General features: G+C 43.3%; 1 protein-coding gene across 1 annotated transcript in view; it reads right to left on the bottom strand.

Annotated features, from left to right (window-relative positions):
• The window catches only part of LOC106560968 (A disintegrin and metalloproteinase with thrombospondin motifs 20), a 131,842-nt gene extending 116,648 nt beyond the window's left edge, over positions 1–15,194 (bottom strand). The window contains exons 1-3 of the mRNA XM_014124457.3: positions 14,778–15,194; positions 14,156–14,520; positions 6,324–6,495 (exon numbers count right to left, since the gene is read on the bottom strand). Of these exons, the coding sequence (XP_013979932.2) occupies positions 6,324–6,495; positions 14,156–14,520; positions 14,778–14,868 (628 nt within the window). The 5' untranslated portion in view covers positions 14,869–15,194. The remainder of the gene's footprint in view (positions 1–6,323; positions 6,496–14,155; positions 14,521–14,777) is intronic.
• Positions 15,195–16,456: the final 1,262 nt, after the last annotated feature.

Raw genomic sequence — 16,456 nt, 5'->3', positions numbered from 1 at the left:
CTAAGAGGTTACACTTTAAAAGCCCTTATTATCACAGTAGAATTTTCAACACTCTCCTGTTGGTGACAGCATATGAGAGGAAAAAAATCTGAGATTTCTGTTGAAAGACCAAAGACGACTGACTGCACAATGGTGGACACAAGGATCTCTTCAACTTGATCTTTGTTCACTTTATCTCAGTGGAAACATACTGTTCTGCTTCGATCAACACATTTTACCAAGGAGTGCAGAGATAGGACTACAGTAGGACTACACCAACTATGGAAACCAACAGGACTACGCCAACTATGGAAACCAACAGGACTACACCAACTATGGAAACCAACAGGACTACACCAACTATGGAAACCAACAGGACTACACCAACTATGGAAACCAACAGGACTACGCCAACTATGGAAACCAACAGAACTACACCAACTATGGAAACCAACAGGACTACGCCAACTATGGAAACCAACAGGACTACACCAACTATGGAAACCAACAGGACTACACCAACTATGGAAACCAACAGAACTACACCAACTATGGAAACCAACAGGACTACGCCAACTATGGAAACCAACAGGACTACGCCAACTATGGAAACCAACAGGACTACACCAACTATGGAAACCAACAGAACTACACCAACTATGGAAACCAACAGGACTACACCAACTATGGAAACCAACAGAACTACGCCAACTATGGAAACCAACAGGACTACGCCAACTATGGAAACCAACAGGACTACGCCAACTATGGAAACCAACAGGACTACACCAACTATGGAAACCAACAGGACTACACCAACTATGGAAACCAACAGAACTACACCAACTATGGAAACCAACAGGACTACACCAACTATGGAAACCAACAGGACTACACCAACTATGGAAACCAACAGGACTACACCAACTATGGAAACCAACAGGACTACACCAACTATGGAAACCAACAGGACTACACCAACTATGGAAACCAACAGGACTACACCAACTATGGAAACCAACAGGACTACGCCAACTATGGAAACCAACAGGACTACACCAACTATGGAAACCAACAGGACTACACCAACTATGGAAACCAACAGGACTACACCAACTATGGAAACCAACAGAACTACACCAACTATGGAAACCAACAGGACTACACCAACTATGGAAACCAACAGGACTACACCAACTATGGAAACCAACAGGAACTACGCCAACTATGGAAACCAACAGGACTACGCCAACTATGGAAACCAACAGGACTACGCCAACTATGGAAACCAACAGGACTACGCCAACTATGGAAACCAACAGGACTACGCCAACTATGGAAACCAACAGGACTACGCCAACTATGGAAACCAACAGAACTACGGCAACTATGGAAACCAACAGGACTACACCAACTATGGAAACCAACAGAACTACACCAACTATGGAAACCAACAGAACTACACCAACTATGGAAACCAACAGGACTACACCAACTATGGAAACCAACAGGAACTACGCCAACTATGGAAACCAACAGGACTACGCCAACTATGGAAACCAACAGGACTACACCAACTATGGAAACCAACAGGACTACGCCAACTATGGAAACCAACAGAACTACACCAACTATGGAAACCAACAGGACTACACCAACTATGGAAACCAACAGAACTACACCAACTATGGAAACCAACAGAACTACACCAACTATGGAAACCAACAGGACTACACCAACTATGGAAACCAACGGAACTACGCCAACTATGGAAACCAACAGGACTACGCCAACTATGGAAACCAACAGGACTACACCAACTATGGAAACCAACAGGACTACACCAACTATGGAAACCAACAGAACTACGCCAACTATGGAAACCAACAGGACTATGCCAACTATGGAAACCAACAGAACTACACCAACTATGGAAACCAACAGGACTACACCAACTATGGAAACCAACAGAACTACACCAACTATGGAAACCAACAGGACTACACCAACTATGGAAACCAACAGAACTACACCAACTATGGAAACCAACAGAACTACACCAACTATGGAAACCAACAGGACTACACCAACTATGGAAACCAACGGAACTACGCCAACTATGGAAACCAACAGGACTACGCCAACTATGGAAACCAACAGGACTACACCAACTATGGAAACCAACAGGACTACACCAACTATGGAAACCAACAGAACTACGCCAACTATGGAAACCAACAGGACTACGCCAACTATGGAAACCAACAGGACTATGCCAACTATGGAAACCAACAGAACTACACCAACTATGGAAACCAACAGGACTACACCAACTATGGAAACCAACAGAACTACACCAACTATGGAAACCAACAGGACTACGCCAACTATGGAAACCAACAGAACTACACCAACTATGGAAACCAACAGAACTACACCAACTATGGAAACCAACAGGACTACGCCAACTATGGAAACCAACAGAACTACACCAACTATGGAAACCAACAGAACTACACCAACTATGGAAACCAACAGGACTACACCAACTATGGAAACCAACAGGACTACGCCAACTATGGAAACCAACAGGACTACGCCAACTATGGAAACCAACAGGACTACGCCAACTATGGAAACCAACAGAACTACACCAACTATGGAAACCAACAGGACTACACCAACTATGGAAACCAACAGGACTACGCCAACTATGGAAACCAACAGGACTACACCAACTATGGAAACCAACAGGACTACGCCAACTATGGAAACCAACAGAACTACACCAACTATGGAAACCAACAGGACTACGCCAACTATGGAAACCAACAGGACTACGCCAACTATGGAAACCAACAGGACTACACCAACTATGGAAACCAACAGGACTACACCAACTATGGAAACCAACAGAACTACACCAACTATGGAAACCAACTATGGAAACCAACAGAACTACACCAACTATGGAAACCAACAGGACTACACCAACTATGGAAACCAACAGAACTACACCAACTATGGAAACCAACAGGACTACACCAACTATGGAAACCAACAGAACTACACCAACTATGGAAACCAACAGGACTACGCCAACTATGGAAACCAACAGGACTACGCCAACTATGGAAACCAACAGGACTACACCAACTATGGAAACCAACAGGACTACACCAACTATGGAAACCAACAGGACTACACCAACTATGGAAACCAACAGGACTACGCCAACTATGGAAACCAACAGGACTACGCCAACTATGGAAACCAACAGGACTACACCAACTATGGAAACCAACAGAACTACACCAACTATGGAAAGTCGTATACAACTAAGAGTAATGACACAGTATACCACCATAAGCCTATTGTCTTCTTCTATAACATTCCTGAACTAGCATGCATGCTCAAATGCAGCAACAAGAGCCGACATAGGCCTATCTGAATGTAAACCTTATCTGTTCTCTGATACATATTTTGTTTGTGTCCTGGAAGTCAACCTGACAAAACAGACAAAACGTTTCATCTTTGTCTTTTTCAAAAATATATACAAATATATTTTTAAATGTACAGAGGGAAGAAAGGCTGGCAGGATGGTTCAGTGTAAAACGTCTGGCATTTCTATGTGTGTTCTGTTCTGACCAACCGAGATAGTTGGCAGGTTTTGAGCCTCCTTCCAACCCTCCAACCCCCCAAAGCCCCAAAACCCTTCAGCCCCCTCAGCATTGAAACTCCGGCTAGCGACTTTGATTTAAGAAAAGACTCTCCTTTCACAGGGACATAAAGAGTGGAGAGAGAGGACCATGAGATCATTGACCCTCACAAAGAGTGCTTTTATTCCTCATCAGGAAGAGGAATAGAGGGATAGAGGGATTGGATGAGAGGAATCTGACCTCTGCCAACAACAGGTTATCTTTTCTGTCACTACTGTACAGGGGCCGGACTGGGACCAGAAATCGGCCCTGGAATTTCTAACACGTCTGCCCAATTTGTTTCTCGAGGCCCCCATTATTAGCTGAATGCTAATTTTGTGCAACAAAAAAAAACTAGCTACACAGGCCCAACCATCTGGCATTTGCCCGAAATGCCAGATGGCCAGTCCGCCCCTGCTACTGTACAGAATACTAACTGACATTTAGAGAGTAACTGGTTATTTTAGGTGGCTTGCACAGCAATGCAGCTTTTCTCTTGCTTTTGGAGCACAATATCTTAATTACATCTAGCTGCTTGTGCATTCAAGAGGAGCTATACCTACTTCCTATTGTATAGACAGAGAGTTTCCCACCTACAACTGCACTCTGCCTGGTGGTCCTGACAGTGTTGCTCAATGCAATTTGCTCTCAGCAATTAGGCTGCAGTAAAGAACTGCATGTTTAGGCAGTCTGTGGTGGGATGGAGGAGGAGCGTGGGAGAAAGAGAGAGAAAATTAGTGAGGAGAGAGCCAGAGAGAGAGAGAGAGAGAGAGAGAGAGAGAGAAAGAGAGAGAGAGAGAGACAGACAGAGAGACAGAGAGCGAGAGAGAGAGAGAGAGAGAGAGAGACAAAAGGGCCGCTGAGCCCACCAATATTTATCTGTTTTATCTTCCCCTACTATTTGTACTCCAACTATTTGTACATTGCTAAAACACTGCACATAGATGTGCTTGAAATGTCTTTATCTTTTTGAAACATTTTTGAGTGAAATGTTTACTTTTAATTCTAATAGTTTGTTGATGTTGTTTTGTGTCATCTTACTTTTGCTTATTGTTTATTCCAGTTGCTTTGGCAATGTAAACACATGTTTCCAATGCCAATAAAGAGGGGGGGAGACAGTGCCCCTAATCGATCTGACCAGTTGACCATTAACTATATAAGAATGTCAGCCCTAATTTACAGGCAGCGAATAGATTGCTCTTCCACACCATCAAAACCAATGATGCATTTGTTGTGCTTCGAGAGCAGCCAACCAACACAGTGTTTACTCCTGACCTGATAGTAGCAGGCAGTGTGTGCACTGCACACATTCCCATAAAAAGAAATGAGGCCTACTAGCAGCCAGTCAGCCAGGCAGGCAGGCCTACTGTGGCCTTCAAAGAGAGGCATTTATCAGTGCATCTGGAGTGGAGCCTATCAGGCAAAGGCGTGGAACCACAGCCCGGGACACCTCACAGTCCTCCTGTCCTAACCCGGCCCTGTGTCGTCTCTCTCCTTTAATCCTGCCTCATTGTGTGTCTGCTCTACTGCCCTTTGATGAGGCCTTCTGCAGGTGTCTTCTCTTTCTCCTGCTATCTATCTATGTTATAACAAGACCCCGTTGACTTGTTAAAAGGTGAGGCGGAAGCTTGTGTTTGCTTGGGCTCTTTGAATAGGAAAACCTGCTGATGTTGTATCTAATCTGTGAGGTTAGGAATATATTAAAGGGAGACTGGGTGGTTGGTGGATATTGATATTGACAGAACCACAACTTGTGTGAGCCAGATAGCTGCTACACCTCCTTTCTGTTAAACAATGGCCTACCAAGAGTCTTCCGCCTCCCACCCACTATCTGACAGTGCCTACAGAGAGAGAGAGCATTTTTCAAAGGTCTCCAGTGCCTGGCTGATACCCTCCAGATTGTTGTCCCTCTGTGTTTGCCACACACAGACTGATGGAGTGAAAGGCAAGCATATTAAGGAGGTATTGGCCTGGCCCCTCAGGTCACTCCAACTACTTCACAGACAATGGCCACAACCAGCGGACAATAGCCGGGTTCAGACAACAAGCAAATCAAGTGTCCAGCATATAAAAGATTTATTGCATCAGCCAACAAAGGCTGTCACAAAGCTCCCCGCGAGCTCTCCTTTAAGGGCCTGCGTCAGGGTGAACTCTGCTGGGTCACTTAGCTTTTTGTGGGCCTCTCCACCACCTAAAGGCTGTAGCTATAAAAATTCTAATTAAATGGAGAGCATTCAAATAGCAACCTACAAGTGCAGTGCTCTCCAGTTTCTATATTTGTCTTCGCCAGTGCTACAAAGTAAAAAGCTGTCATTTCTTCCTCTGTTCCTCCGCGGTCTTGGGTGTGAACACCGACAGGGGATGGCTGGCTGGGCTGGAACGCATTTTAGGTTTATTAAATAAAGGATTTCAATAACCCGCTTAATCAAGGCTCAAATCTTCTTGGTAAGCCAGCAGCCAAGGATCGTGACTGGGTAGAATTTGCATTTAGGACAGTTATTACGGCTGTGGCACAGAGTTGAAGATCAGAACAGGTCATACTGGGGCTAAGAGTGAGGGGAACCCCAGTAACAATCACGGTAACAATCAGACTGTGGTTATATAGTATAATATAGGAGCAGAACCAGACTGTGGTAGGTCTGTTACCAGAGGCTGAACAGGGTTGTGTGGGTTCACTGGCAGGGCCCTCTCTCCTCTTCCTGTCCTGTCTGTAGACGAGGTGAGGTTTGTTGTGCTCCTCGTCGTACTCCTCCCCCTCCTCCGCCTTCATCAGGGGCTCTAAGAAGTATTCACCATGCTGGGTGGTAAAAGTCCCGATCTGGAGGGGAGAGAAAGAGAGAGAGAGAGAGAGAGAGAGAGAGAGAGAGAGAGAGAGAGAGAGAGAGAGAGAGAGAGAGAGAGAGAGAGAGAGAGAGAGAAGAGTTGGTTAGAGGTCTGTACCGTGTTGGTCGTATGAGTGACAGGGTCAGTCTATATGACAGCTATAATATGATGGTTGGGTGTCCATATACTTTAAGTGATCTCTACCTGCAAGTGCATGTCTTGTCCTAAACCAAGAGACATTATAATAACTGAAATCGAAGTAACAGCTGAACTTCGTGGTAATTAAAACGTTTGTTCATTCAGATTTTAGAGTGATGTAGCTGTTACAGCATGTGTGCTGTTACCTGAGTTAATGTTCAGTACCAGTACAGTACACAGTGTGCTATGCATCATTAGTTCCGTGACTAGTCCGAACAACACAAGAATAACGCAAAATGAATATCTTCCAATAGTACACTGTTTTCCCGAAAATATCTAATTTTTAGCCGGTGGAAATGGAAACAACATGGAAAATAGGATAACATGGAGAGAAAAAAAACGACTTAGAAAGCTCTCTGTCAACCACCATTGATATAATAATCACACTAGCAATCCGTCTTAGTACAGGTGTCCACACTTGTCGTGGCAGTAACACGATCTTGCCGCGGCAGTATTTGAACGGGCCTTCGTGGTGCCCCGGTATATGGATGGGCCATCAAGCCTTCCATTTGAATGCAAATTCCATCATTTGCATTCTGGAATGCCTGAAGAAATATTGAGTACTTTGAGTTGAGGACATTGCGTAATAATGGGTGAGATGACAGCATCACCCTCAGGCAATTAGATGATAAAAGATGGGCTTGATTGACACATACAGTATATCCATCATATATCATAGCATTTACACATTTACACAATATTAGCATCCCACCTAAATCTTACAACCCGTGTCTTTAAAGATGTAATTTTGATGGTATTTGAGAGTGCACTACTGAAATCCTGTCTTGAACGAATGACAACCAATGGGAGGAGTGATATCATTAGGACAGGATTTGGCAAAGCAAATATTGATGCGGAGGATGAGGCCCTCACAAAGCTGCTGAGTTCAACAGCCAGTCGCTCGCTGGCTCACTCAGCCGCGAAGACAAAGGTGTTTGTGTGGTCATTTCACACGCACACTTTAACAGGATATTGTGTGGTGGAATGTTATCTTTTTGGGGGTAATTTCCATGAGCATCCCCACAAGTGATTGGTGTTTGAAAACGGAAAATATCCAGAAGGGACATGGAAAATAAAGGACATACCATGTGTACATTTCCTCTTTTCCGTTCACGGTAGATGGGATAAACACTTGAACACACATACCCTTGTATCTTGGAAAGCCTGAGTGCTGCAGACCTACAGTACCTATAGGATGAGAGCTCAGCCTGAGCCCAAGGACAACATAATGACTGGGTTGTACTTGTAATAACAGGACCCAAAGCAGAGGAAGCAAACTATGGCTATAGTAGTTAGAAGCTCTCTCTAAGTCTCGTAACACAGTGTGAAAACCACCTCGATCGCCCCCCACTCTGCTCCTCTGACGACCTGTCAATATAGTGAGGATGAAGGAATGCGAATGTGAACGTGAATAGAGCAGAGTATTAACAGAGTCCAGTTACACTGTCTCATTACAAGGCATGGTACTGGCAGCATGTGTCGGGTGGGAGCGTTTGTATACAAGGCCATCAGCAAACATCTTGTAGCAGTCTACATACAGTCTACTGCATGTACCATGCAGCGTTATGTCAAGGTGCACGCCGATATTGTCAGCCTAAGGCACTCACACAGGTACTGTGCAGTAATGTCAATGACTGAGTGACTACTGAGTTGATGAACTGTAGACTGGGCACCGGGCACTTCCTGTATGCGCTTTGCACAAAAGAGCCTGGGACCAAGACTGTGGTGATGCACAGACTGACTACGACCTACCTAACATTGTACATTGTATGACATCTATCAAGTTCTATAAGAACAAATATGAAAATGCTGTAGTAGTAGTACATCGTTGGTGTGAGGAATGGACTTCTTCCCATAATCCCACCAAGCATTCCCGCACAGCTAAATACACACCAAGTGTCAAGTCTTTGTTTGCACAAACTAGGAAGCATGGTGTCAGGGATTTAGTAATAGTTTCTATCCACTTGGAAATCTGACAACCTAGTTTGGACGAACACAATAATGTTGCTGTTCAGGAACGGGTGCTGTAACGGGCCTTTGGTGGAGGGGGCTCCACAGAGAGCTACAGGCCAAGGCCATGGTGAGGAATCTCTGTCTGTTGACACACAGTTAGCAAAGACCACTATGACTGAGTCATCTAATGTGACATACAGTAAAGACAGCCCATCTCTTAAGTTAAACAGACCGTTAAAGTGTCTAGCATCTGAGCTTTACATACACTTTACAACCCAGCGCTGGGTAAATACACGCTTAGAAAAAAGGGTTCCAAAAGGGTTCTTCGGCTATCTAGAACCTTCAAAAGGTTCTTCGGCTGTCCCCATAGGAGAACCCTTTGAAGAACCCTTTTTGGTTCCAGGTAAACCCCCTTTTTGGTTCCATGTAGAATACTCTGTGGAAAGGGTTCTACATGGTACCCAAAATGGTTCTACCTGGATTCAAAAGGTTTCTACCTGGAACCAAAAAGGGTTCTTCAAATGGTTATCCTATGTGGACAGGTTCTAGACAGCACCTTTTTTTCTAAAAGTGCAGTAAGCAGAACACATATTGGGTTATTTTTGACCCAGCCTGTTGGGTCACTTAGTTGGGTTTTTGAGCTACATGTATGATCCACCGGGTCAGATCAGAAGACTGGAGGCGTGGCTTAGTAGGGGCGTCGCTTTTTTATTGTTATTTTTGGCCACTTGTGAGATCCAATATCATTCCGGTTCATCTGGTCTGTTGTATTGTCAACTCATGTTAAAGTTGAGCACTGATACTTTTGTAGCTTAATTAGGCTTACACAAGTTCCTCAAGTGTCTATGTGTGTACCAATGTTGGGATAGTTCCACTTTATGTTATTTAAATAATAATTATATTCATTGTATATTAAAATATGTTATGTGCAAAAATATTGAAGGGACATTTTTATTTGCAGTTTACAAACATAAAATGATGAACAGGAATGACATTTACTCTCACAGGTGGCCAAAAATACCTAGAGTTGAAGTCGGAAGTTTACATACACTTAGGTTGGTGTCATTAAAACTCATTTTTCAACCACTCCACAAATGTCTTGTTAACAAACTATAGTTTTGGCAAATCGGGTTAGGACATCTACTTTGTGCAGGACACAAGTAATTTTTCCAACAATTGTTTACAGACAGATTATTTCACTTATAATTCACTGTCACATTTCCAGTGGGTCAAAAGTTTACATACACTAAGTTGACTGTGCAGCTTGGCAAATTCCAGAAAATGATGTCATGCCTTTAGAAGCGTCTGATATGCTAAATTACATTATTCAAGTCAATTGGAGGTGTACCTGTGGATGTATTTCAAGGCTTACCTTCAAACTCAGTGCCTCTTTACTTGACATCATGGGAAGATCAAAAGAAATCAGCCAAGACCTCAGAAAAAAATTGTAGACCTCAGAAAAAAATCTGATTCATCCTTGGGAGCAATTTCCAAACGCCTGAAGGTATCATGTTCATCTGTACAAACAATAGTACGCAAGTATAAACACCATGGGACCACGCAGCCGTCATACCGCTCAGGAAGGAAACGCGTTCTGTCTCCTAGAGATGAACGTACTTTGGTGTGAAAAGTACAAATCAATCCCAGAACATCAGCAAAGGACCTTGTGAAGATGCTGGAGGAAACAGGTACAAAAGTATCTATATCCACAGTAAAACGAGTCCTATTGTCACTTCCTGACCAGTAAAGAGGTTATTTTGTTATTATAGTATGGTCAGGGCGTGGCAGGGGGGTGTTTGTTTTGTGTGTTTTGGGATTGATCTATGTTATCTATTTCTATGTTTTCCTTTCTAGTTCTTCTATTTCTATGTTGTGTATGTTTGGGTTGATCTCTAATTGGAGGCAGCTGATCCTCGTTGCCTCTGATTAGAGATCATATTTAAGTAGGGGTTTTTCTTCATGGGTTTTGTGGGTAGTTGTTTCCTTGTATAGTCAGTGCACCTTACGGGACTGTTTTTCGTCGTTGTTTTTTGTGTTTAAGTGTGGTTCTTTAATAAATACGAAGATGAGCACTTTATCCGCTGCATTTTGGTCCGATGATTGTTCCTCCTCAGACGACGAAGATTGTGACACCTATAATGACATAACCTGAACGGCCGCTCAGCAAGGAAGAAGCCACTGCTCCAAAACTGCCATAAAAAAAGCCCGACTACATTTTGCAACTGCACATGGGGACAAAGATCGTACTTTTTGGAGAAATGTCCTCTGGTCTGATGAAACAAAAATAGAACTATTTGGCCATAATGACCATCGTTATGTTTGGAGAAAAAAGGGGGAGGCTTGCAAGCCAAAGAAGACCATCCCAACCGTGAAGCACGGGGGTGGCAGCATCATGTTGTGGGGGTGCTTTGCTGCAGGAGGGACTGGTGCACTTCACAAAATAGATGGCATCATGAGGTAGGAAAATGATGTGGATATATTGAAGCAACATCTCAAGACATCAGTCAGGAAGTTAAAGCTTGGTCGCAAATGGGTCTTCCAATTTGAACCCCAAGCATACTTGAACCCCAAGCATACTTCCAAAGTTGTGGCAAAATGGCTTAAGGACAACAAAGTCAAGGTATTGGAGAGGCCATCACAAAGCCCTGACCTCAATCCTATAGAAAATGTGTTGGCAGAACTGATAAAGCGTGTGCGAGCAAGGAAGCCTACAAACCTGACTCAGTTACACCAGCTCTGTCAGGAGGAATGGGCCAAAATTCACCCAGCTTATTGTGGGAAGCTTGTGGAAGGCTACCTGAAACGTTTGACCCAAGTTAAACAATTTGAAGGCAATGCTACCAAATACTAATTGAGTGTATGTAAACTTCTGACCCACTTGGAATGTGATGAAAGACATAAAAGCTGAATTAAATCATCCTCTCTACTATTATTCTGACATTTCACATTCTTAAAATAAAGTGGTGATCCTAAGAAAGGGAGTTTTTACTAGGATTAAATGTCAGGAATTGTGAAAAACTGAGTTAAAATGTAGTTGGCTAAGGTGTATGTAAACTTCCGACTTCAACTGTATCTGAAAGCCATACCTCCTGACAATAACCTATGGATTGCATTCAAAAAGACCCATCTGCTGGGTCAACCAAACATGAAAGTGAATAAAAACCCAACTGATGGTTAAATTAACCCATGTTTGCGTAATCCAAAGGGGTGGCCTATTGGGGCTGTGGCTTTCAGCTAGTTATTTTTGGCCACCCAAGAGAGTAAATGTAATTCATGTTCATCATGTTAAGTTTGTACACTGCAAATGTCAATTTTCCTTCAATCTTTTCACACATTCTGTATTTTATATAAAATGAATAACATTTGTATTTCAATATTATTCCAAAGTGGAAACTATCCCATGTCAACAATGGACTAATGAAACAAATACCATAAGATTGTTTTGGGGTAAAATTTTCCTTTAAGGTACTCTTACTCTTGTGTAAGCCTAATTAAAGCTACTAACGTGTCAGTGTTCAACCTTAACATGTATTGACAATACAACAGAACAGATTAACCCGGAATGACATTTACTCTTACAGGTGGCCAAAAATAAATGTCTGAAGCCACGCTCCTACTAAGCCACGCCTACCATTTTCTGCTCTGACCCGGCGGATCATAGCTCAATAACCCAGCATCAACAACCCAACTTAAAGAAAACAATTGGTTGTTTGTGACCCAACTGGCTAGGTGAAAATAACCCAACGGTTGTTTTTAACCAGCAATTATTTTGAGTGTAGACATCTATCACATGGCAGCTGACAGTAGAAATAGAGAAAGGGACATACTGAATGGGATACATTGGGGGTATTCTGAACGTACCCCCGTTATGTTCCTTTAAACAGAGAAACCCTAGGAGGACACACATTTCCCACGGTGTGAGTCATACTCTAGATTCCTCTCAGCACCTTCATTAGTAGTTATCCACAGGCCAGCCACTTTCTCCTGTTCCCCCACAAGTCACAGCACACTTTGAAAAGACACAAGGCCCTTAGCCCCCTGGAGGGAAGCCTTTGGGCACCAGAGGCAAGAGAAACTTCCCCGTCTCAAAATGACCCCTTTGTTTTAGAGGCTTAATCATCCCTTAAAGCCCTCATCACACCAACATGTGCTCATCCGACGAAGCCCCAGCAGCCTCAGCGCTCAGAGACTAAGCCAACACATTTATGACCCAATAGCTTAGAGCCATGGGTGTACTGATGCTATTGTCCTGTCTCTCTCAATGACTGATGATAACATCACAGAGGGTACTAACACACTGAGTGGAAGCAAACATGTTTGGAAAGGAGCTTGAAGTCATATATCAATGTTTGGGAAAAAAGGTTGAAGTGACATCAAGTTGGAAAGAATGACAATCAAAGCTTGTAGTATGATATCCTATTTCTTCTTTTACCAGTAGATTAGGTACTGTATGTACGGTATAACTGAAGTCATCCGCTTAATATTAAAGTACATAGATAACGAGGTAAGAGAAGGGTGTGCTAGTTATACAGCCATGCAGTACATCTTATACGTGGCCAGTGCCAGTCACCCCAGGCCAGAGTCATGCAAACTGTGCATATCTAAAATAAGTGTGACGTCACGGATAGGGCTGCAGTGACATATGCTGCGGGAGACTCCAAGGCTATGGCCCTCTGCCACTTTCTGTGGCCAGCTAGGCAGACGTTCAGTTCCCACTGAATCAGACTATGGCGACTGAGGTCAAACCCTGCCCCTGTGCCAGTAACCTTATCTGACCCATGAAGTCATCCCTTCAACACTATCTGATATTCTCTCACCCAACTGAAACTTGGTTTAAAGCCAATTAACATCCAATAACTCCATTACAGCCCCATGAGATATAAGTCCATGTGTAAGACAGATACACAATAAAAGTGGCCAGAATGACAGAGAGTATAGTGGGTAGGCTAAATATCCCTGATGACATAATACACCTCGTCATTATAGAAAACACCAGGATTCTTAAAAGTTGATTCATATATTCCAAAAGGCCTAGGCTATGTGTCATTTCATAATTGGCACAATAAAAATCAACAAAATGTGTGCCAAAGGACTTTCATAATAAAAAAAAAAAAACATGACTTCATAGATACCCACTTTGGGATTATATCAGCAGAGGACATGATGTGAATTGTGTAATAGCAACATCACCTCAGTGGTATTAATGCTGAACAGGCAAGAGGTGGGATGCTGCCCTGCCCCTGTCCCTGTTCACACAGTGGTCAATGACACGTCAAGACACACATGCTCATGTTACATATATGCACTTCAAGCACAAAACGAATATATGTTTCATTGTCACATACACTGGTCAGGTGCAGTGATACGGCAGTGATATGTGTTGCTTTACTAGTGCTGTGAGTTATGGGGGATATCCATGGAATCCGTTGAAATGGGAATAACCAGGGAGACTCAGCAGAGTCTATTAAAAGTATTCAAGTTTAGAGGGGAAAAGTCATACTCACAAGACCTGTGCACAGACTGAAGACTGCAGTGGATTCAATCTTGGCGTTGACGTGTCCGCGGAAAAAGCAGTGCCGCATATCGCTGTCTTCTTGTTGTCGGGACTCCGTTCCGTTGCTGTGTTCCGCTCCCAAGTGTGTCACAGTGTACGTGGGGGCAATAAAACCGGAGTCGGCGGTTAGATTGAGATGAAAGCGTTGTCCGAATGCCTCAATTCTGTAGTGAGCACTTAAACCATTCGAATAATCAGAATTAACACTTCTCCGTTTCCTTTTGTAGTGAAACTTGTGGGTGAATGATTCTCCGAAATCATTTATCCGCAGCGGGGTGATAATTTCATAGGATGACAACTGTTTGATGAAACTTTCTGAAATGCAAGGAAACGTGCATTAGTGAGATACATTCAGAGAGATTATAACGGTAAAATATGTAGCCAATAGAGATGCGTCAATGTAACAGTTTTTGACATGCAACTATTTTGTATCACTTAGCCTACAATGTACTCTACTGGCATCTTTCTTCAGCGCCATTAGGCTACTAAACTGTTTAAACATATACTTTCAGACTTCGCATTTTATCCGGATGGATCCTACCATCCATAAATCAACGAGATAAGTTGCCTACCTTGTTTCGGATGCAATCGGTATTCCAAGGAGTTCCGGACAAGTGCTGACAGATGACACATTAGTCCAACCAGCCAGATTGCAAACTGCATGATTTCCCGGGTGAAGAAACCACCGGCTCTCGTCTCCAAGGCAGTAGGCTACCCTTCTCAAGCGGCTCTCACCTCTCCTTCTCCCAGCTTGTCAGCAACAGGTCGTGGGATCTGCGGAGGCTCTCTGCAGCACAAGTCTTGCAAAGTGCACTGGCCTCATCGCATGGCTAAACATGCATCCACTATGCTCTGTAAACACGCACTATTTACGATGCATAACAGACTATTTGCTGTCTAATGTAAGCTACGTCTATATGGAAAGGAGGGATCAGTGCCAACTAAGCTTTTCCTTAGCCATCCATAGAACACCCCTTGCACCATAAGCGCTCGCCAACACAGGAACACAAGGAACGCCCCTAGGCCGGAGAGCCAATGGTGAGTGCGCCTCGACCAACACACAATTGGGGCCGTCTGTACTCTGTGTGAAGAACTGTAAAAGAAAACTGTCTCCATCAACAAGTTATAAAGCATTATACCTGCAGGCGTTTACTTAAACAGTATAAGTAAAGTGTTACCAAATGTTTTGCTGGGCTATTACAGAGCCCACTGCACACCTTTTTTGCAGAATTTGATCGAAAAGTATACTCATTATTGTCCTATGGGTATTAATTATTATAGCCCACATAAAAGTTAGCAGAATGAATAACGTTTCCTCATTAAACCCATGGATCAGGAGCAATAATAACATCTAAATAAGGATTTACCCTATACCATGTGTTTAGAGTAAACTGTGGACCTACTTCATAGAGGCAGTGGTCAGTCCAGTTCTTCATTAGTCATTGTGGCACAAAATGTCTAGAGCACACTTGATGGACATATGAAAGGGACCTTGGTTTTTTCATCTGCGTTGGCCAGAAATGTCACCTCATTGTGGGTGATTAGATTCGGTGGGCTCACCGGAAGAGCTTTTGGATGTGGTGAGGTCTTTTGCTCTGACTTTCAAACAAAAAGAAAAACATTCAAGAAGACATTGACGTTATGGCTATTGTCTATTCATTCAAAGATTATCTCTGCAGTCGCAATTCTTCTTTCATGCAATCTACTGCCACTCAAAAGTTTGCCTTAAAGTCAGTAAGTGAGGCCTACAACAGGATCCACAAGATGAGGTAATAGAATTATGAAATTCACTGACTTCACTTTTATAGGGCTATCTTGGTGACAAGAGAGCATTCATCCATTCTGATGGAGTGAAGCCAATTCAACTGAGCATTTGGACGGCACATTGACTGTCCAAGCACCACAGTGTCTATCCAAGCACCACATTATCTATCCAAGCACCACAGTGTCTGTCCAAGCACCACATTATCTATCCAAGCACCACAGTATCTGTCCAAGCACCACAGTGTCTGTCCAAGCACCACAGTGTCTGTCCAAGCACCACAGTGTCTGTCTAAGCACCACAGTATCTGTCCAAGCACCACAGTGTCTGTCTAAGCACCACAGTATCTATCCAAGCACCACATTATCTATCCAAGCACCACATTATCTATCCAAGCATCACAGTGTCTATCCAAGCACCACATTATCTATCCAAGCACCACAGTATCTGTCCAAGCACCACATTATCTATCCAAGCACCACAGTATCT

This window comes from Salmo salar, chromosome 10 (assembly GCF_965601325.2).
Source record: "Salmo salar chromosome 10, fSalSal1, whole genome shotgun sequence".
Lineage (NCBI taxonomy): Eukaryota > Metazoa > Chordata > Actinopteri > Salmoniformes > Salmonidae > Salmo > Salmo salar.
Note: the sequence above shows the minus strand (reverse complement) of the source record. Positions and strands in the feature narration are given on the sequence as shown.